Here is a 24,032-nt window from a genome sequence, read left to right on the forward strand (position 1 = left end):
TTGGAAAACAGATGGGGAGATAGTATTTTTCTTGGGCTAGGAAAAGGAGTTGATATAGGCTATTTAACATTGTGTAGCTATACCGTCAGTTGGACCTATCTAAGAAACCAGGAAAATCATCAACAGCAGTGCAGTAGGCAAATGTTGACCTGTTATACATTCATACAGGTCAGATGACCTGTGGGGTTTTTAAGCACTGTATCTCAAATGTTAAATGACACAAGGTAACGCTGACTTTGTTTCATGTTCTTTTCCCCAATTTGGTCTATTTTTTTGTCACTGACTAGCTCTCACTTTGAATTGAATTAAAAGGGAGTCACACTAGTGGGAGTGGTTGGATTAGAGAGGATCCCCTGCCCCTACTCCCGCCATCTTATCAGATTTCTTTTGATGTAATTTACACCACCTAAATGTGTATTTTAGCTCTATTTGTTGTAAATGGTTTCCATATTATGATTTTCACTTGGAGAATTTTGCAACAGTCCTTTTTAAATCTGTCTGTTTCCGATGCTGCTGCAAACTCTACCGATGAACACGTTCATCCAGCATATTGAGACCACTTGGCCTGATCTCTTTGTTATTTAAGTCAGATGTTCTTTATACATATAATGTGTGAGTTGGAGTCTCTGGGTCACATAACAGGGAAGCTGTTGATGTTCCTGACACTTTTGTAAAGAATAAGAAGAATGTGTTTTAAATAAATGTATTAAACATTAACAATCCAACAAGTCCTCAAATCTGACACATTAATCTTAAATAAATTGTAAATAGGGCTCAACTATACAGATTTCTATAAAGGCATGTAATAATTTCTCCTATGTGGTCACTAGACATGTCACATCAAACAGTATTGATCTCCGTTAGGCTAAGCCCCTGAGAGGATGAAGAGGGATATCTGTGGATTGAGGAGACAGAGCCCAGAGAAGAGGAGGCCTCTTAATGGGATCTGTGCACTGAAATGCTTCAGGGATGGAGAGGCTGGAAAATTGAACTTCAGCTAGCTTTGCGTTCACTGCCACAGGGCTTTCGTGGTTTTATACTGGTAATGACAGTCACTGGCAGCATAGAAGCATTGCTTGACAGCGGTCAAGGACACAGTCCCATGATGTGACCTGGCTGTTTGGGGAGGGAGGTTTGGAACTGACCTCAGCATGGCTGCAATAAACCTATATGCTGATATCGGCATACATTCACAAATTAATATCATACTACAGTTAGTTCCAAGAAATCTGATTGGACAAGAGGAATGCCATGAGTGCTGATATAGAGTTGAACATCAGTGGGACTTTGCCTCAGGTGTTCTGTATACAGTTAATAAACATCACAGCAGGCGATCTATGTCTTGATTGAGCAAGATGCTACCTCTGAATCACCAACAAAGCAACTTTCAGACCCTTGTTTCACTGGTTGCATGACAAATGGAAACAAACAGATACATGTACAAAACACAGAGCAGCTGTAACATGTACACAAACACAAAGCATCGATCCTGAAGGAAACTGTTTATGCCTTGCTTGGCAACAGCCCAGTTTCAGTCAAGTTCTGGAACGAGGTGTGGTGACAATAATCAGTTGTTGCTAATTACTTTTTATAAATATATTCCACTTGTAGAACTGATATATAAAAGCAATATCTCACTCAATGTCTTGATGTGACATTACTGCTGGGATTACCTTCAGCACTATTAGGCCTGTGGCCTCGTGCCTGTGACTGAATCCCTCCCACTCGTGTGATATTGCTGAAGTACAAGACAAATATTAATGCAGTTAAAAACTCTGAAACCTGAACATCATTCCTTTTTAATTCAAGTACGACAAAAACTAGGTATAAAGAAATGCAATGATATGTGTTTTATTAGAAAAGGTGCACTGAATCAAGCATCCATCGTGTGAACAATCATTTGTTCTGGAATGATCAGAGTGTTGAAGAGAAAAACTTATCCAACAACATAACTTAAAAAAAAAAAAGACCTCAACTTCATCTTCATGCAAAGTTTGATTCAACAATCAGTTTAAATCAAGCTAACACAATAATGTGAAGCCAAATCATATCACATTTTGAAAAAAGAACACAGTAGTGAAGCATAAATACTTCATAATAAGGGGCTGAATGGGGGTTTGTTCTTAAGCACAGTGCCACATGCCCATAAACTACAATCATTGTTTCCCCTGTTTTTTTGTTGCTCATGGAATTTGATAACATGATGACTGTTTATGGCTTTCAAGTAAGTCCTAACTTTAAAGGATTAGAACAATCAACATCATAATCTATAAAAATTTCATGAGAGAAAACATCACTTTTGTCTTCAATCCCTGGCCGTATCCTCTCCCATTATGGCACACGATCCATCCCCACTTGTGTTACCGTAGTTCAGGAGCCATAATAAAAAAATATTTTTTGCAGTCCTATCTCTTTCATATCTGTGTTTTTCAAAATGACTTGACGTATTATAAAACACGGTTTTAAAATAGACATTTCTTAAATAATCACCTAAAATTGAAATGGCACATATGCTTATTACCTTAGTTCTGCCGTGGTGCTACACCAACAAGGGCTTGGCCTAATAATCCACCAAAGTTAGTCAATGAGTCTTAGTCGATAAAGTTTTCCTTTTTAAATCAGCAAATAATTGTATTTCTTTTTTAAAAATGATTGACAGCCGGTTCATGTTGCATATTTGTAAAATTATTTTTTGATTGACAGAGGACTCGGAGCCTTTTGATGAAATTGATGGACGGCTTTTGTTCTGCAGCTAACCTGTAAAGGTTGGACGTGATGAAGGAGGGGAATTAACTGGGGAAAACAGCTCACAATCTCACGTATCAGCTCAAAGTCCCATTGTCAGAACCAACTTTTCCCATACAGTTAGGAAGTAGCATGCTCCCAAAGCTTACTCTTGTCTCATCTGTGGGCCGTGGGGATAGCTGGATGAGGCAGGCAAGTGGATAACAGAGCCGGGCTCAGCAGCTTTACAGCAAACACAGCCTTATGAGTGGAGGGTAGTTTGATAATAGGGAAAGTGTTTACTTTACAGAACGTAGGTTCCTCACTGGGGCTCCAACTGGGGCTATTACTTTAGGAGGACACAGCAGGTTCATAATGGGATGTGAAACGGGAGAAGAGCAAGCAGGAGGTCGGATATCAGTCAGTTGCCAGCAGCTTAACCTGGCAAGAAAACCACCTTGATGCTGTGTTCCTCAAACTGACCTGTGTCTGTCTCTGAGACTGTTGGGAGGCAGGGCGTTTGGTCCCATTGTGTGCTTGCCCAGCTCCAGTTGGTGCTTTTTTTTGGGGTGCAGCTCACTGCTGGGCCCCCCCCTGAATTTTATGAACTTACTTTTTTTTTATCAGACCACAGGATATACAAAAAAAAAGTTATCGAGCTTGCCAATTCCAAACTGTTATGGAAACTCTGAAGGGCCATGAGTTGAGTAAAGGGCCATGAGAAGTCAAGAATATAGGCTGTGTAACTGTTGTTGGTTAAATCAGATGAACCCTAATCGCTGCAGCATCACTATAAATGAGAACCTGCTGCAGCAGCAGTGTCTCAGGATTTTCCAAATAGGCCTTATTTGGGTAAACCGTGCACTGAAAAAAGTTACTTTTTGCCCTAAATATAATAGTAATTAACATATGACAGTCCTACAGTCATACAAATATGCTTAGGCCTGTTATCTGTAGTGCTAGCAGACGGGCCCTCCCCTTTAAGGAATGTGTCTTTGTGGTTAACCTGTGCTTGTGATGTAGTCTGGCTGGTAAAAGGAAGTATTTCTCTCCTGTGAGCTAAAGAAAAGAACAAGGATCTATCATGGCCACAGTGAAGCTTACACGTTCGAATGCTGAATTCAATAGTCATCAGAGTGTCCAGATGAGATCAGGTTCAAGTATAGCTGCTGTGAAAAAGGGTTGTGTAGTGTGTTCACTGCACTGAATGAATGAGGCATCTTTTTAATGCAATGTGTCTGATGACCTCTCTTCCCTGTCAGATAGTTAGCAGCTATAAGCCAGGCTGAAGCCAACTGAACAGGCCTGAAAAAGAAACTGGAGGTCTGCAGACTGATGTTGTAAAAACAAAAATACTTTAATAATTAAATTGATATCAAAAACCTGCAATAACTAGTCAACTAATGGCTTAAACTAATGACTATTTGACGACTTGGAAAATCTGAAGTCAGGAGGCAACCCTAAAATCTGCACTGTCCACCAGAGTTACTTCAACCTAGATAAGCCAACAAAAAGCTGTAATATACTCATGATAAACGAAGTAACACGGTTTCATGTGATTGTTTATAACATACTATAGTAATTCAAAGTAATCTGACAAATAAATGGTGAATATAGCTTTGATGTGTGCTTGTAAAGCAACATGTTCTTCTTCAAGTGCATTTCTCCAAGCCTCTAGAAGAAGAAAGTGTAAAAGCCCCTGTGAGGAAATTTTAGTTATGAAACAGATGTTAATTAATAACGATGCCGTAATATGACCTACAAAAGCAAATGAGACCATCAGCCAGACGTTGGCTATTTCTATATAGTTATTTTGAATGTCTGTTACCGCTGCGGCAGGTGGGTGTCAGACAAAGCGATGCATGGCACGCAGACCAGATGTGACTTTATTTACATTTTCTGCGGAAACCATTCACATTTCTTTCCTGACAGAATTCTACCATGAGATAAGAGGTGACACGTCATCAACAGGGGAAGATCAACTGAATATGAAAGTTCCTCACAGTGGCTTTAAATACACGTTTCCTTGCAACCCACTTGTTTCCACTGCTCACCTAAACATACATTAGCTTCCTCTGTGTATTTTACAACCTTGTTGGCTTGAAGTGTTTGAGTAATTCTGGAGGTCAGCGCTTGAGTGCAGCCCAACAGCCGCAGTCACAGATAATATAAAACTTTTACACTGTAACAATATCATACAGGTGTGTTTTTGCATTGGCTTGGACAGAAAAAAAAGAGTCAGGCCACTCTTGGATGACAAAGAAACCATCGTATAATCAGCTCCTTTCCCTTAAAAGAAAAATAAATACTGTATTATCAGAAGAGAGGGCATTACCGGAAAATGTAGAAGACATGTTAAATAAAATGTTGGTGTTTACTTTTCATTTGACTTGTATGTACAGTGGCCAAATATTGTATCTCGAAACGTAGGGAATGTGTTCTCTCATCAAAGTAATCCACACTATGTCACCTTGAAACCATGAATATAAATATACATAAACATTTACAAAAGCCAGGCTCTCTCAAATGTGCTGCAGACAGTGTAGAAAACAGGCGAAGATAAAAATCACGCTGCAATCCAGGACTTCACTCTGCACAGGTATGTGTACGAAGTTGCTGGAGGTATTTGGTTCGTCTCTTAGTCCCCAGAACAGACCCCATTAAAAACTGGTCTCTAATTTGAGGGGACCATATCTTTTATAAGGGGTTCTCTGTTTAGGTAGGTCGCCCAGTACACGAGGTTGAAGCTGCCAAAGAGAACGGGAAACAAAATCCTTGACATCCTGTCAATTTTGCTGACGCTGTTGAACGTCTTCTTGCTGTCTTGGACTTTGCCATCTGCTTTGGCCTTGTTAGGATCCAAAGCTCCACCTTTGGCAATGGTTGGAAGTGTGCTGGAGTCCTTGGTGATGTTAGGTGCGTAGTTGGCCACTGCTACAGCATACGCATTATTCTTCTTGACCACAGATGTCCTCTCTTTTTTCTGTTAAAAGACCACAATGTTTAGATTCAAACACATACACATAGACAGAGGTAACCTGAACCATGTCACCAATGAGTTTTAAGGTACATGTAAATAGATGAGTGTGGTGGCATTAGGTTCTACTAATGGACCAACACCTTTCACCATGTTAGAAGGAAGGCCAGGTAGGCAGAAATGTATCAACAATTGGACGACATGCTGTGTTTCAAACTTTTCTTCACCTCCAATGATGTTTAAAAATGTAAAGCATGTTGACTGATATGTTTAATAATTTTACTACAGTTAGCAGGAGGAGGAAGTATACTGTATGAGCTTGCACATCATATGTTAAGGACATTTCATGAGACACAGGTTTATTTAGGAAACACACAAATGTGCTTGGAGTAGAGACACACTGGCCATGTTGCAGGGGCAGATCCAGAGGGGTGGCCAGGGGTGGCCTGGGCCCCCCTTGAAATCTGATTGGCCACCGCGAAGGCCACCACAAAATTCTAAACTAGAATTGGCAATTTGCCTTGTCAGAGGCGGGACTTGTGCTAAAATCAACTATTTGGGCTCTGTAGTAACAGGCTGCTGGTAGCTTTCTTTCTATTTCAATGTGGCACATTTCCTTTCGTACTTAAATTGTTACTCTGACCACACATCTTCTGTTTGAGTCCTTAAAGAATTAAGCTGAGAAGGAAGGGTTAATTAAATGCTATTAATTTGTGTGTCTGTAGACACATACTTCATGACACACCTGCATAAGTCAGTGCCCAAGTTGGGCCACCCCAGTCAAAAAAGTCTGGATCCACCCCTGCCATGTTGTGCCATGGATTGTAGATGTCAATCTATTTTTTTTGATCACTTGGTTATCTCAGCTGCATGCATAACTGACACTGACCAGAGGCATGATTGTCAGTGGCACTCATAGTAATTTTACGCAGCAGATAATATACTGTATTTACCCCTTAGCTGTGTGTGCAGATGTGTTTGTTGGGTGTATTTGACAGAGCCACTTGATGGAAGAGCTTTGTATATGTCTCTGGCTGGAGTTGTCGGCCTGTGCAGCGCTCAAGCAGGGATCTCCCTTACATGAAGCAGGTGGGGGATGAGGTAGCGCTGATCGGGTCCTCATCCCAGTCCCCCAACCCATCAACAACTCCATTTGACTGTATATCAAATAGGCACTGATATTTTACTTAAGAGTTGGATTGTGCTGCATGCTCCTGTCTGAGCCACAATACAGTGGAAGTGCCTAAGTTGGCCAATCATACCATATGAATAGCATACCCTTTTAATAGCAGAAACATACTTCAAACAAGTTTTTGTTGGTCAAAAGCACAATTGCTTTGACACAACACAGGCACTGGGCCTGAATAAAACTACTCTGGGCAGAAAATAGCGATGACAGCTGTGCTAGCTGTGCGTGATGTGTCTCCACATAAAGAGAGAGGCATTGCAGTATAACTTATATTATTTAGATCTCCAGAAAGCTCAGGATCTACGCTAACTGAATCCTAGTTGCTAAACATCAAAATAGGAAGGCCATAAATCATTATATATACTATACTTATATACTACTCTGGATCACATGGCTAAATACTATATTCAGTGCGTTATGGACACTGGACATGACTGCTGGTGGCACTGGTTCAATGCATGAATGCGTGTGAGTTTGTGTGTATTAGAGAAAGGGTCGATCAGAGACAGTGGGCAGCAGAGAGAGTTTGGTATCCGTGTAGGGCCAGTGCCTTTGATCATGCCGGGCTCATGCAGGAATGCCCCTGAGGTGAAGCAGGAAAGGGAGGGGTCAGTGGTGCGCTTTCTCCTCATCTTCTAACATCCCAAGAACGGCCACACGACGCCGAAAGCAATATAACGATGTCATTAGACGGGGGAAGTAAAAGCCTGCAGTCTCCTCCTTCCCACCAACAACTTCATTTGACTGTATATTGGCAAATGCAAAGATATTAACTGATGAGTAGGAGCACTGCTGCAAGTCTTAAACAAGAAATGTTGATTTCAGTGAGACCCGGTCTATGATAGCGCATCTTATTACCTGAATAATTTGCCCTTTTAACAGCAGAAAAACACTGCGAATTACTTTGGATTTTTGTTGGTCAATGGTGCAACTGCTCTCTGCTACCTAATGAGAGCAATGTTCTAACAACGTGTGCAGAGTAATGTTCAACTCTGGACTCCAAAAGTACAAGTTGGCAGATCTAGGAACCCTCTTTACACAGGGCCCTACTTACAGGGCCGCCTGATGCATCTCTTATTTCCCAGTGGCAAATAAATTAGTGCCTCAGTGTGTCAGTTAATGAGATCCTTCACGAAGTAACACTCCTGCCATCATCTAACGAAAGCAACACTTGGCTCTTGCTCTTAGCTGTTACACTGTGCGCCCTTACAGGCCTGGAGCACTTCTGTGTAGAACGTGGACGCTAGAATCAGTTGCGGTCTGATTCGACAGTTTAGCTTCCACTAATGGATGGTCAGAGGACAACTTGAGGGCCAGCTGATTGGCAGGTTAGGTGAGGTGTAAAAACAGGGTCAAAGTTTGTTCTTAAATTGTGTAGCTTGTAGCTTGTTACTTCAGGGTAACAAATCCAGATAGGAAATTTGTGTGTCTGTAACTCTATTTTTCTTAAGTTGAAAATAATGTGGCACAAATTTTAGGCACACAAACACAAATAGTTTCTACTGCTACAAAAACAAATTACACATTTGCAAATCTTATCTAAGTGCACAAAATAAAAAACAAAAAGGTGAAATACAACTGTGGGCATATTTGTGAACATTGTTTTTTAACCATTATTTGACCCCATAGAAGTCTTGGGTGGGTCAGTTCTTTATCAACTGCTGTCTACACCAGAAGCCCTGAAAAGCTAGCTGATGCTTGCAGAGATCAAATAGCGATAGCCTCTCATCTCTGAGACTGTGATCAATCTGTTATTATTAACAGTATATACCAAAGTCCTATCAGGTAGCAGTAATGAAACCAAACAGTACTGTCGATTCAGGAGTTCTAACAAATCACAGATCTGTATCAAAGTCTTCCATTCTCTCTAAGATCATTGAAAAAGCAGCCTATAAGTTGAGTGACCTTCACTTTTAATGGGATTAATAGATATTTTTAGATATTTTCAGGATTTCGGGTACATTATAGCTGGAGACAGCACTGGTGAAAGTTATGACTGATCTTCTAATTGCATCAGACACTTTAAAAAAAGATTTGTATTTGACACCATTGACCATCCAACCCTCTTACAGCAATTTTAACAAGACGAGGTCAGAACCTCGTAAGTGGCTGACCACATCAGGTCAATGTGCGCTTTTGTGGGCAATGTGTTACAAGGACTGTCCTTATGAGGCCGATGGCAACGTGTTTGAAAGCAGGTGCGCGCTGCGGACGTAGGTGAGGACAGCGTATGAGCAGCAGAGGAGCAGCCACACCTACTCCCCGCACAAATCCAGAGCCGTATAGACAGAGAGTCGCGTCAATGGAGGTCCAACATGCTCCATTATCTACCATTGTGATGTCGCAACTCCCTCTCTCTACAGCTGCGAAAGTACCGTCACTCAGTCAGACAGTCAGTCACATACAGACTCATGTGTCGAACTGACCCCGACGGTCAGCCAAAAATGTATTGGAGTAAATGGAACTGCACTCAGCCATTTATGTCGTATTTTTCGATCAATATCAGTTTATACATGTTAATTATATAGTGAATCCATGCATGCCAAAGTTAGCCACATAGCTGCACAAAGTTCAGTGCTTTGACCAATTTTATACACCTTTTATATGCCTACTTAAGGCAATATAATGAATACATCTCCATATATTTTCATTGTTTTGCAGGTGAGTAGTAGAATGAGTAATAGATACAATAAAGACCTAACCACCTAAACATCTTCACTGTTTACGAACACTGTTTCAGGCACGTTTGTGACGTCAGACAGTGACGCAGCAGAACCGACAGGAGTATACTTCACTGGCAATGAGAACAGAGACAATCGGCATTTATAAGCTTATCTTCCTGGGTCTGAAAAACCTGTGTCAACACACTAAATTTAGGTGGGAAAGGGGTTTAAGTCACTGTGGACTCTTTGGCTTGTCCAGCATATGTACAGACAAGAACAGAAAAAAATCTGTTTCTCTGCACTGACTCCCTGTAAAAGTCAGAATATACAGTATATAATAACCAATCATTTTTATGATCTTATTATTAATGTTGCTACTATTGCTATAACTATTCCTATTGTTACAAATACCATTACTATTACTTTACAACTCTATGGTGATCTTCCATTCACTACTATGGTCTATTTCCTTTGCTCTTTCTCTCTTTCTCTTTCCCTCTCTACCTAAGTTGACGAGGCAGATGGCTGCCCATCCAGAACCTGGTTCTGGTCCTGGACTGGAGGTTTCTGCCAGATAAAAGGATGTGTTTCCTCCTCACAAGTGTTTGCTCATGGTTGTCTCTGTAAATAATTTTATAAAGAGTAGGGTCTAGATCCGATGTATGAAAGGTTCCCTGAGATAATTTGGTGCAATGTAAATCATTTAGATGTTTCTTGACCACTCAGAAAATGTCATGCTAGTTTAGACTTATCAGCACCAGGAATAAGGGTATAGACAAGTGCATCTATGCGCCCCACTGACATTTGCTTAGCCTTCATCATTAGGTTGACAGATCAGCTGATTTGCTCTCACATTGGCTCCTTCAATGGAAGGTTAAAGCAGCCACCACTGCAGCTAACATCTGCCTCCAGCAAATCTGCAAGCCTTGCCTCCAGTTACAATGCTAATTTATTCTCTCTGAAAATGGAGCCTGTATAAAATCAAGTTCTGCTCCTCATTACCTTGTCCATCACAACACTTTTTCCATCCCAAGCCCAGCCGCGCTTTGTGAAGTAATTGACAGTGGCAAACTCAATCAAAGCGGAGAAGACAAAGGCGTAGCAGACAGCGATAAACCAGTCCATGGCGGTGGCATAGGCAACCTTGGGAAGGGAGTTCCTCGCACTTATACTCAGTGTCGTCATGGTGAGGACAGTGGTGACACCTGCATACAGAAGAAATAAAGGTTTCTTTTGATAGTCAGTTCTTTTGAGGTTGAGATTATATTTGTCATCTACTGTTTTACAGTTTCAGAATAAATGTTGGTCATTACTGTCGTGGATCTTTACAGTGTAAGGTTACCGTTAGCTCACCCAAATAACTACTGGCATTCAGTAATGTTTAATGTCATCTTTCAACATTCAAAAACCTCACTTACATTGATGGTATTTTATTTTCATTAGGATTGAGGTTTCTTGCATATTTGACATTGACTTTTGTATGAAAGAGGAAGTAGAAAAAGTTGGTCGTTGAGGAAGGCAGACACTTACCAAACACGGTCCTAGCTGGCACTGATTCTCTATTCAGCCAGAAAGACACTTGGGAGAGAATGACTGTCATGATACACGGGAGGTAAGTCTGGATGACAAAGTATCCAATCTTCCTCTTCAGATGGAAATGAGCCGTCATCACTGTGTATTCACCTGTTAAGACAAGAAACAGGGTTTCTTACAGCATCATCAGAGCAGCTTCCTTTTCTTATGACATTTGAGTATTTCTAATTTCTGTGAATATAAACGTGTTCAATTAATGCACTTAGTAATCTCTGCTTTATAAAACATGCCACCCTAAATATACATAGGCATTAGGAGATTTGGTTTGCATGTTTGCAATCTTAAGAGTTACCCAATTTTTCCTTCTGTTGAGCATGTCTTTGCAACCCTATTTTTTTTTATCTTCTTTTTCTCTTATTTTTACATGAAGTCTGGTTTGTAACCTTTTCAACAGCTGAAGAAGACATTATAAACCTAGAAATAAAGCTACACACACATATTTACAGCTCCACTTCTGTAGCAAATAATTTAATATTCTAAGAGTTATTCAAATGTATTGTTTGGTCCGTCATTCATGAACTTGAACATGATTTTGAAATGTTGCTAATATCTGATGAACCTTACTGTTGCAAAGTAAAAACACACACTGATTTGTTCAAATTAAAGGCACAATTACTGTTATTAAACAACACTATTCATTACAAACATCATAAAACGCTTGAATATTGAAATGTGGTGAGTTTTCCGTTTCACAACGTACACACAAGTCATTTTTCAGAAAATAAGGACGTTTTTTCTCATTGTCCAATCGGAAGAAAGGAGAGACGGGCCTTCTGTCAGTTTACAATATAACGGTTAGGTTAATGACAGCTAATGATTCGGTGGTTGCCTTAACAACAGTTTAAAAAAAGGCAAGCGAGCTGCTCTTTTTTTTAGCCCTAGGTCTTCAACAAAAAAAGGCAGTGCGGCGCGCCTCGTGTTTTACAGCCTGTAAAACGCGCTCTGTCTGATCGGGCCCTAAAGTGACAATTCTGTGTCCTTTTTTCTGCTCCCACTGCACAAGCATTTAATGCATCAAAACTATCAGAGATGATTTTTCCCTACCAGTTACATTTGACTAGCAAGTACAACCCCCCCTTTGTGCTCCACACTCATGTGCTTTATATAAATACATTATGTTTTTATGTTAAGATTGCAGGAAAGGCAGCTTTAAGATGTCTTAGGCACAGCACTGACAGCCTACTTTAGCTGGTAGATATTTGACAAAATAATCCACCCATACACAGAAACAGAGGCGGTATGATTTCCTAACCACCCAGCAAAGTCTAATGGCTGAATAGGCCGTGAAACAGTGCCAATTGCTGCAGTCGCAGGCATGCCTTCCAAATGGAAGATATCTCAAAGAGAAGCCAAGATTAGACATGGAAAGAAAAAGATGTGTTACCCATGGCAACAGAACAGAGAGACAGCTCATTTGCTGTGATTCAGAAATGAAGGCAGCGATACTTGCCACTTGGCAAGAGGAAAGTCCTTTTCAGCAGTGGTAAGGAGAAGGGGGGAATCTAAAGAAACAAAAAACTTTTGCTTCCCTATTTTTTAGTAGTACCATGCCTGTGTGTCTGGCAGTTATGTGATGACAATTTTTCTCTCTTTCGCCATACATACAAACCCTATGGAGCTCTAGATGTCTGCATTTGGCATGCATGCCAGCCCTGTTGTAGATGGGTTAAAGGATATCCGTGGCTGAATCTAGTAATAGAAGCTAGTTATTACTTCACTGAGAGGAAGGACATAAATTAAGGCATGAAGATGACAGTTGATGTACGTTACCTAGTGATGTAGGAAACAGGGCTCCTGCTGAGACCACTGACTCATTCATTCAGGACAATAGTCTATGTATACAATGTTCAGGACACGCTGTACAGTGTCGACTGTCAGCGCAGGGCGCAGACTCTCACACGAGACAGTTTTGCAAACTGAGACTTTATCACTATCACTAACATGCCTTATTTTTGTTTATTGTCATATAAACAACACCACTGGAACTAAGTGTTTTACTTTGTTTACTTGTAAATACAGTACATGCTCTTTAAGGCTGGATCAAAGGAGATCAAAATCTGTGCAGCAGTGGTTAAGTGGTAATCATTTGATGATTTCAGCAGCTACACTTATATATTGAGTATTGGTTGATGTAGGCTGGCTTAATTGATAAGGTGCAAGTAAATAAAAATGTCGTATTAAAAAGAGGAAGAAGAAGGAATACTTTATTAATCCCAGAGGGGACATTTTTTCACTCACAGGCCCTAAACACACACATGCACAAACACGACTAATGGAGAGATGTCAGAGTAGTGGCACACGGACATGCCCAGAGCGAAGGGGGGATTCGGTGCCTTGCTCAAGGACACCTCGCCGGGGCCCAGGAAAGGAACTGGCACCTCTCCAGCTACCAGCCCAATTCTACGCTTGGTCCATACCGGAATTCGAACTGGCCATCCTCCGGTTCCCAAGCCAAGCCATCAAACTACCTCTCTTTGTGATTCTTGTGAAAGACTGCTCTTTGCTATAGCATTTGGACGACTCTGTTTAAGCTCAGAGAGTATATGCGCATGGTGCATGAAGATATGCAGGTAGGTCGTTACCCAAACAGGTGGGCAATCCTATTAACAGTCCTGCAAAAGCCAGAGGTAAAGCATTTGATTTACTGTTTGCTGTCTGGATTTTGTGGTATAACAAAATGTGCACCCAAAATACATTTCATACCTTTTTATGTTTAAAAATAGCTGCAATGACTTTACTGCTAAAATGTATTATATATTATACAATGTGTCTGAAGTACATCACAACATTATGTCCAGTCATTGCTTTTAATGTGTAATGTAAGCACTTACACAAATGTTTTAAGAGCAAACAAAACAAGGGAGGTTCATGGAAACTGGTATTTGCGAATGCTTTTCTGAGAAACGAGTCGAACACGACTGTGTGACAAATAAATGTATGGCCGAATAGTCAGAGTTTTGTATCTGTGTTCAGAGGCTTATGCAAGATGTTCGTTCCTGTGAAGCCTGAGAGCACACTCATTCATGCCAAATGACCTAGTTTGCAAGTACGCTTCACCAAACACTGACACACTAGTGATGAATGATTAATCTTAAATCAGCCTATCAGATAATGTGGAGTGACTAGTTAAACAAGAAAAACAGTCACTGGCAGGCATTTGCCATCCACCGAGGCATCATACACCACTTAACCTAGATAGGAGCATTTAGTGCATGAAAGGATATTCTTACTCAATGTAATTGAAGCAGGGATTCCCTTTACAGTGGCATGCAGTCACTGGGGAAATATTCCATACTGATAATTAATACTTTTAGGGAGTATTTGTGGAGCACTTGGCACAAGGACGCAAAAAAGTCTGTTTTTCAGTGCAACTATTGTATGTAATCAAAAAGTTTTAGCCTGCCTATTACTTGCATTTGAAGTTAAAGATTATTTAGGTTACATTGATTACTAGAGGAGAAGCAGAGTCTCCTCTAGCACCGCCCCTTCTCTTCTCTGCTGTGCTCACTGAGTCTGTACAAAGTCGAGGCTTTTCTTAATTTAGGAGATTTAATTGCTGTGAATCCTGCAAGCATTTAATGGTGTGAAAGACTTTTTCAGATTAGGGTGCTTTCACACCTGAGCTGTTTGTTCTGTTTGAACCAAACCCTTGCACATTTAGCCGGATAGTCCGGTCAGTTCGGGGTGGTGTGAAAGCAATCTCGAACTTTGGTGTGGATCGAACAAACAAACTCTGGTCCACCTGAAACCGGGGGTCTCGGTTTCCTTCCAAGTGGACCAGAATTTGGTTCATTGCAGGTGAGACAGCGATCCGAACCAAATATAGGAAGTGAAGCAAAAAAATGTGCATGGTGGGTTGTTAGCGGGTGCTGACACTTGCAGAGACAGCCACGCAGCCAGGCAGCAAGATGAGTAGAGGACAGACGTGGGGAGCGACGAGGAAATAGAAATATGGGCTGACGAAACAATTTCACAGATGCTTGTTGAAACGCACAAAAACACGGAGGTGTTCAAACTGTTCAGTGAAAACTAAAGGAGAGTGGAACTGATCGATCTGTGGAACAATGTCAGATAACAGTAAAAAACACTCAGACAGCAAAACATTAAAGTCGGCGATCGTGTTGAGTGTGATTAAGGAGTGTGTTCTTTCTCTTTGTTTACTTCAGGGAGTTTTCCCACGTGGAAATTCTGACCAATCAGAGAGCACTTTCCTTGCGCATCTTTTGGTCCCCTGGTAAAGCTGCCGTATAGCAACCCGTGTGAACACAAACCAAACTCGAGGCAAAATGCAACATTGTAACAAGTTGGTCTTTGATTCAGATCAAACAAATGGACTTCAGATATGAAAGCGAAGCAACTTATTTTATAAAAATGCTCTTAGTCTATAATTTTGCAACATCTTCCCTAAATGTGAAACTATTTAGTTTACCAAATCCCAATCTCACCTAGGGCACCAAAATTACGCGTTTCGAGGAAAACAGCTGCCAAACATTTCTCTTCTTGCAACAGGAAGTCTGCAGTGTCAGACTGAAATCAGTACAAGTATTACCTCTATTTTTAATCATTATTTCATTATTTTTATTTTATACTGTAGCCTATGTTTCTGTTTCCTGTTTAATGTGTTCACTCTGTCAACAACATGCTGGTTTAGAGTGTTTCTTTAAAAGGTATAATAAGTAGGATTTTCCTAGAAAAATAAAATACAGACTTTTACAAATACAATATAAATCCTCACTTATGGGCCTCTATACATGTGTGTTGGTGAGTGTGTGTGCAGACCCTTGTGAGACCCCTCCCTCTGCCTCTATTCTGTTGTTTTGCTTTGCACGGGACGTTTTCAGAAGGGGCGCTGTTGTGGTTCCCTGAGCCGATCACAGCGTACAGGTGAGTGTGAGAGTTGTTCAAATTAGCAACTGGGCCCCATTCAGACCGGCGAACATGGCAAAAGAGAGATGCAGAGTTGGCCTTCTTTCTGTTGGACAGGTAGGTGCCTCAGACTGGGTACGACAGGTAGTTAGCGTGCTAGCGCAAAGGTAACTGTGATGCTGTCATTGTGTTAGTTCAGTGGGGTGGGCGTGTTCTCGCACGAGAGAGTGAGCTTCTGATGACAAAGAGCCCAGGAGGAGGGGCCTGGTTTGAATGTGTTGTTGACAAAATACAAGAAAGAATCCTACTTATTATAACTTTAATAAATTAAAGTTTAAAACTTGGCAAGGCTAATAAACACGTGCTTCATGAAAACACCGTCTCCAACTGACTTTTTAATGTCTTTAAGCTGACTCCTGGCTTGGTCATTACTATTAGTTAGTAGGGCATGCTGAGCAACGTTTTGCAGCGCCAGCATTTTATCTCTTATAGTTTTTATTCATCTTAATATTATTTATTTTTGGAAAGGCAAAGAACAAGACACCACCCTCCAAACTCTTTAGAAACTTTGTCTTATTAGTCCTCCCAGCGTACTCCCTGGGACTCCCTGGATGTACTTGCTAATGTCTCCTGCTGGTTCATTAAGTGAACTGACACATTTTCAAAGCACACAAATTGCTCTCATTCTAGGCCCAGAACAAAGATTTACTTTGTAATATCATTCTTCAGTTCATTTTTAAGATACTTTCCTTTGTCACCAACATAAGACACCATCGCTAATAAGGAACTCTGCTGCTATTCTTTCCTCCTGGAGTTCCTCTCTTAGTGTCTCTGACAGCTACAGCAGCTGTGCTCCCTGTGATCTAAGATCTATGTGAGCATCCCTCATTTATTTTATTGACATGCATTTAAACTCCTTCCAAAGAAATTGCCATGAATTTAAATGTTTGATGTTTGCCCATTTTTGTTCTGAAAGATTGTTTTATAAAATGATTGTTGCAGCGGGAGTTTACCTGTCATGCTGCTTTTGGATCTCTAGTCCAGGCTTAATGAAATTAACAACAGAACAACAGACTGCCAAATCCCTGTTTGTCATTTTTTTGTGTCATACAGAGGGAGCCAGAACAAATGTTTCTCAGTCTTTTTCAAGCCAAATAAAGTGAGTAACAAAAAGTCAAGCGTTCCACAGCAAACTATGGCTGCCTGCTGCAACATGTAGGAGGTGGACAAGCTTAATATCCACCCAAACTGGCGTGGAATCACAGTCTGATTTCCAAAGTGAAGCATTTTGAACTGATATAATAAAGATATTTAACAACAACTAGAGCTTAAAGCTCTAAAGTCAGTCGTTGTGGATTTTAGAAGAATGCAGCCACATCTGCCCCCATCACCCTCAGTGACTCCACTGTTTCCACTTCGCCGAGTGCACCAGCTAGGTGTTAGCCAGGTCGTAAACCTGCCTGGCTCCAAATGACATCACCATCACAAGATGCCAGCGCCTATCACGGGGGCTATTTTGGCATCACTTTCGTACAATGGGAGCAGATGGAGACGCGTCGTCCATCTATATATACAGTCATTGGTGTAAACCTAAACCCTGATTCTGATTTAGGTCCCTCATTTATCCACATTTCGATGCACGCCAGCTTCCAACTATCTAGTCAAACGAGAACATTTCAGTTGTGTGGTTTCCATATTTCTTTTTTTGTAAAAAATCTAATTCAATATTTCTTACCTATTTTTGAAACATTCACTAACTGGCGAAACATTAAGTTCAGAGGAGAGAGGTCAGAAATGTACCTGTGCTTGATTTGATGGTTTCTTGTCCGACTGTTTGTCCCAGCAGGTCATACTGGTTCAGGCGGGAGCTTTCTCCCTCCACTACCACAGAGTCAGAGGCATTTCGAGTCCAAGCATAAGTCACTTCTGAGATTGTGTAGGCATCTAAAAAAGAGAAGAGGATAAACCCATAGGGAATAAATCTGGGGCAGCCACAGTTATTGATAAATAGATATTTACTGAAATTATTTCAGCAACCAAAATGAGAAGACCCCCTACATGCTGGGTTTCAAGAAAATATACAAACAATTTCTCAGTGGTTGAAGAGGTTATTCATAAAATGCCAAAAAGATATTGATGCACAGTGACATCTTCTCTTTTTAGTCAGTCATACATCCATTCCTGATGTTTAAAAGCTTGCCAGCCAAACTTAAAGTGATAGTTCAGATTTTTGGACACTAAGTTGTATGAAATACTTGCTAGTAATGTAGTGGATACAAAGCTATTAGCTCACTCACAGAGTCCTGTTGTTGGCCAGATTTTCCTGGCTGTAGTAATACAAAATTTTCCACCGCACGTATGTCATCATTTTCCTGACACAGATCGCGCCCTTAGAAGTCCCGTTGGATCCGTTGTTAAAGGTAAATCTTCCTCATCACTTTCATAGTCAGACATGTTTACTTCAACAATGGCGCAAATCAGTCAGAATCAACGCGAAACGGCTACTAGGTCGGCTTACCTGAGAAATCGGCCTGCCGCAGGCGTAGTGCTTTGCACCCACTACACTAGTAGCAAGTATTTCATAAAACTTAGTGTCCAAAAATCCAAACTATCCCTTTAAAGTAACTGAGACAAAAAATGTGCAATAACTGAACTATTTCTGCTTGTGCAATAACAAGCAGAAATACTGTAGGTAACCACACATGTGTTTTTAGACCAATATCTTAAAAGCAGCTTAAAGGAAACATTATTCATAAAAATGTAAGCAGCCATGGCAATATAACATTTGGAAGATAAAGAGTCCCTTTCCCCATATTGTCCTTTGAAATTTCGACAGTCTTTTATCCATCCATTATTCTACATGTTAAATTACCACATATCCTTTCAGCAGTTGGTTACTGCCAGAAAACTGATTCCTGCACCCAACTTCACTATGTTCATAGGCTGCTCTCTTGCCAAGGAACAAGTGAGGAGAAAAAAAAGGAAATAACGTTTTAGTTAAGGCTCCCTCAAGCGCTATCATCATTAGAGTTACTCACAGCTGCCAAATTTTAGTGGACAGGAATGAAAGTCCATGGGGAAATCCTCCAGATGCATGGGACACTCTGCATGCACAGTTAACCTGCAGCCAATTCACAGAAAAGTAAGAAGATTTTGCAAATGCATGAAAAGTAAACAGAAACAGATTAAGCACGTTCTCAAATGCAAAGAAACAGAAAGAAAATCTCCCAAGCCACATGCAAGCCTCAAGACACTTTCCCATCTGTAACGCTTGGAAATTGTTTTAAGTGTAATCGGCAGAGCAAAGTAAACAAAGTGTTGCAGAGAGCAGCAGAAAGCAAAAGTCAGTGAAGTTAGTTCTTTGATTAGAAACTGTGTTGTATTCAATGGTAACTATCATACAGATTATTCAGCAACTGTGAAAGTGCCTTGCAATTCTTATTATTCACATAGATTTTCTTGAAATGCATGTTGACAAAAAGATGCTAAGTTGCATAATATCGGAGGCTGTACTGCTATTGGAAGTATACGACTATTAAATGCTTTAGCAAGCTAAATGTTCTTTCCTCCTCGAGTAACAGTACAACATTTCAGGTTATAAGTTGTTTTCTTTTTGCAGAGTTAGCCTTGGAGATCATTCTCATGTCCATGTGCTAAATATGATGCTACAGCTTGCAGTCTGTTAACTTAACTTAGCACACACAAACATGGCACCGGCTTGCCTGTCTTTGTCCAAAGTCAACAATGTCAGCCTAACCTAATAAGACACTGTATGTAGAGGGTTTAATTCATGGGGGAAAAGTGTAATTACACACAATGCCAGAGTAGGTATAAGGCATGGTTTTGTGTAACCAGAGTCTGACCTGACTGATCGGCCTCTCCAGATTAGTCAGGTCAGACTATTGTGAAATATTCAGTTATTAAGAAAAAAATATTGTGTCTTCATTGAGACAACAAAGGGATGGTCGGCATCATATTTACAAAGATTAAGGGTTTTATAAGCATTAAACTTCCATTCAAAGATGCCCTTTTTTATATATCTGCAATAGTTTACATGGGAATAAAATTCTAAATTATGTTAATAACCCTCAAATTTGACGGAGGCCGCTTCAAGCACGCATCAAGCTGAACAGAGCAGATCGTTCCAAACAGGAAGTCACACACGAAAACAGCATACAGCATCCGGTCATTTCAAAATAAAACACCATGAAAAATTACGTAAAAAAACGTGAGTTTGTAACGGTCTGTACCACAGACTGTAATAAAAAGATGGCCGACATGACAGCTCCCTAAAAGTGAAGCCAAACCCTCTCTATCGCCCCCTGCTGACTGGCTGCAGTATAGGTGATAAAGCCCGCCTCCTCCATGTTAACAGATGGGACATGAGTCAAACTATAAAATCAAAATACACGTCAAATACCTTTTTCTCAAACAAGTTCTTATCATGCTGATTTATGTCCAAGTGTTAATTTTTCTATTTTTAATGAGTTATTTGATGCTGTAAAAAGGATGATTGGCAGCTCTGTTGACAAATCGGGCTCCTGCAGCCGATCAGTTCTGGATTAGCAGAGTAGAGGAGGAACGGCGAGAGGAGACGTAACTAAAAAAATCACTACAGTCATTGAAGTTTCCATACCTGTGAACGTTAACCTCAGACCACCACACAGAAGCTGTTCTGCTGTTAAATACGCCGGCGTGCGAGATCCTTGCTGTTTTTTCGGTAAGTTAAGTGTGTGTTTTGACATCACCATCGCAAGATGGCAGCGTCTATCGCGGGGCTATTTTGGCATTGATTTTGGTAGCAGACGGAGACGCTTCGTCCATCTACAGTCATTGGACTATACATGATCAATCATGAGCATTGACTTGAATGGGCGCGATCAACTCCGTAAGGTCGCGGCGCACACGGAACGCACCGGAGAAGGATCCTGTGGAATTTGAGGGTTATTTTGTGAGTTTTTGTAGTCTTTGTTTACAGCCCCAGCTGAGCTGACAGGCCTCTAAGAATGGCAGTTTGTGGTTTTATGGGAGGTTATGGACGGAAGGTTACGCTACAAGGCCTGTGACAGTAGCCTCATATTTAGAAAATGGACATGATGGTGATGAAGCCTCACTGGACCCTCCAAAGAAAGCAAATAAATGTATTACCTAATTTCGGACTATTCCTTTATATCCAACTCAGCACATTTAACATAAATGTAAAATCTTCTTCAGCATGCTTCTTAGACATGAATTACCTCATGGTGTACAACAGTGTCCCATCATCTTTGATCCTCAACAGCTTATTAGGCATGGTCATGTTATGAGCCACAGACTTTTTCCCATTGTGGAAGAAGGTGTCTGGAGTCCAGATTTTACTTGCCATCAGGTTGTTGAGGGGCAAAATATTCATTGGTCCGCGAAACTTCAACCTCTCGTCCTTCCAGCTTTGCCGGAAGAAAACATCTATGGTGTACTCCTTAAGGCAGAAAGGAGAGATGTAAATTAATTAAACTGTATCATCATTATATGTTTTGTTTGAACTTACCATTATGTGAAAATAAGGCTCTACTCCTGGTTGTAAAAAATGTTTTTACAGGCGCCTACAAGCAGCAGTTCTCCTCGCCTGACCTCGCCCGCCACTTTAAAACCTGGATGCTATACTGCTTTCTCTTTTTGTTAAAGCTCTATCAAGGTGAGGCCTGCGTGCTCTCTGAGCTGGTGTAGTCCTAAGCTGGCTCTGAGGTCAAGACAACACATTCACCTACAATTCTCCGTTGTTAAAAGAAACCACACACAAGAAAGGATTTAGGGCAGAAAGCAGTGCTCGGTTAAATGTGTGTGTTCGCCTGATGCACGCTCACCAAGTAAGAGTCAGAGGGAGACACATTCTCCAGTATCTTTGATAACACACTCGACAGGCCTCTGACATTAATAGCTCAGTCCACTCAAACTGTGCACATTTATTTAAGCGTAAAGCAGCTTTGCTTTCGCTTTCCACATTTAAAATGAGGGTTAGTCAAATGACACATTTAGTTGTGTTGTATAGATTTCTTTATCAACAACTCCCCCTGTGAAAAGACCGCAACTAATGGTGAACTTATCAATATACAAACACACATATATAAACATAAATATATAAACACATATTGTCAATTGTATAGCTAATAGATGTTTTTAAAACCCGAATCTACATTAAAATGTTTTAATGCATTACATGTTTTTCATTCAGACATATAAGACGCTTACTTCTTGGTGGTGTTTAGCTACAGTGTTCAGAGGTGACCTTGACATCGAAGCAGCCCTATCAGCTGTTTGTCAGTTTGTTTGCGAGGTTTGTTACTTAGAGACATCAGGAATAATTCAGCAGACATTTGGTGGACATGATGGGGATGACGGCCTCATTGTACCCTCCAAAGAAAGCAATGTGGGTTACCTACAATGTCAGACTATTCCTTTATATCCAACTCAGCACGCTGAACATACGAGTCAGTGGATGGATATATTTTGTGCTTGATACCTGAAGTGATGGTTTGTGCTAAACTCAGTGCTTTGTAGTTTTCACATAGTATCTTTCAGAGGCCGCTGTATTGAACTACACCACCATAACTGTAGAATCAATAGATCAATCACTTAGAAAATTAGTCTTTAACAATAGATTGGTTGCTGATGATATGATGTCAAGGTGGGTGCATGTTTCAGAATGATAAACAGGAAGGCACTGGATAAACAATTGAGGGGCTTCAATAACAACAGCACTTTCAATAATTCATAAGATGAAAATTGAAAGATCAAAAGACATCGTGCTGTAGTGTGGAAAACTTGTCCCACTTCAGTATTGTGGTGTTTCTGGTGGAAGAGAGACAGATAATGCAAGAATATAAAGGAGGGAAATGTAAAAGCAAGAGAAGCATCTTTTGTTTCTTAAAGTTTTTATGAACAGAGAGTGAAGGGCTGGTCTTGTGTCGAGTGATGTGTGAGAATAATTACACCAAACAAATAAATATATGCTCTCACCATGTCTGTGTCTGAAACTGGTCCGAAGCTGGTGACGTAGATGTTTGTCTTCACCTCAGTAATCCTGTCTAAATAAGAGACATCAAGAAGAGTCGTCAAAACCCCCAAAGGGTAGAACACCTTGTAAAGAGAGTTAAAGGCACGTGAGGAATGTGGATTTTTTAACATCATTTTGTACAACCTTTTTTTCTCCAGCGTGTCTGACAGCGACGTCCCAGCTAGAAATGTTTTGTTCTAAGAACGTTCTGAGAAGGTTACGTGCGACGTTCTGGTAATGTTTTGAGCGGGAAGTTTTTGGTTCCCAGAATGTTCCTTTTAATAGCAGGAGAACGTTCTCTGAAAACATGTTCAGAAAGCTGCAGTGAGAATGTTCAAATCATATTTCAGGAAGGTTTTATAAATCACGTTCTGATAGTTGAGGCCGTACTAACATCCTGAGAAGATCCTCAGCATGATGCAGTGAGCATGTTCTACCTTTGTTTTTATGTAACATTTAGCAAATGTTTTATAAAAGGCGTTCTGACATCCCAGGCCTCAATAACATCCTGAAAACGTCTTCACAGTGTTGACGTTTAAACGTTTTGTCTTAGTTTAAGTTTTAACTTTACAAGAACTTTATTTGAAATGATAAACATCCTTAAAACGTTCTTTGAATATTAGATTAAAAACTTTTCTTTCAAACGTAAGTAGAACTTGTCGGTAATGTTAGCCAATGTTATGGGGACGCTCCCTGCTAGCTGTAACTTGTAGTTGATGGTGAATGATGAGCACCTAAACGTTCAATTAGGAGAAACGGCCGGCAAATTCAGAAACGATGAAACTCTTCAAAAATTAATGCAAAAAATAGAAATGCAAAAAGGCGAAACACATGCATTAACAGATATGAGCTGCCAATAGATAAACGGTGCAAACTCAAAAACACACAAACCTAAGGAGAAATGCTGCAAAATCTGATCGTTACAACAGAAGTGCTCACAGCCTTGTGGGGGTGCTGAGTGGGACAGCTTCATTTTGTGATCTTGGG

At 40.5% G+C, this 24,032-nt stretch overlaps 1 protein-coding gene across 1 annotated transcript in view; it reads right to left on the minus strand.

Annotated features, from left to right (window-relative positions):
• Positions 1 to 1,835: 1,835 nt before the first annotated feature.
• Positions 1,836 to 24,032, minus strand: part of LOC138597913 (gamma-aminobutyric acid receptor subunit alpha-2) — a 33,247-nt gene continuing 11,050 nt past the window's right edge. Inside the window, exons 3-9 of the mRNA XM_069669469.1 lie at positions 23,009 to 23,076; positions 21,250 to 21,470; positions 19,051 to 19,133; positions 17,813 to 17,956; positions 11,084 to 11,236; positions 10,556 to 10,758; positions 1,836 to 5,707 (exon numbers count right to left, since the gene is read on the minus strand). Of these exons, the coding sequence (XP_069525570.1) occupies positions 5,399 to 5,707; positions 10,556 to 10,758; positions 11,084 to 11,236; positions 17,813 to 17,956; positions 19,051 to 19,133; positions 21,250 to 21,470; positions 23,009 to 23,076 (1,181 nt within the window). The 3' untranslated portion in view covers positions 1,836 to 5,398. The remainder of the gene's footprint in view (positions 5,708 to 10,555; positions 10,759 to 11,083; positions 11,237 to 17,812; positions 17,957 to 19,050; positions 19,134 to 21,249; positions 21,471 to 23,008; positions 23,077 to 24,032) is intronic.

Source organism: Semicossyphus pulcher, unplaced genomic scaffold, assembly GCF_022749685.1.
Source record: "Semicossyphus pulcher isolate SPU_LCO1_2020_fin unplaced genomic scaffold, fSemPul1.0.p SCAF_2, whole genome shotgun sequence".
Lineage (NCBI taxonomy): Eukaryota > Metazoa > Chordata > Actinopteri > Labriformes > Labridae > Semicossyphus > Semicossyphus pulcher.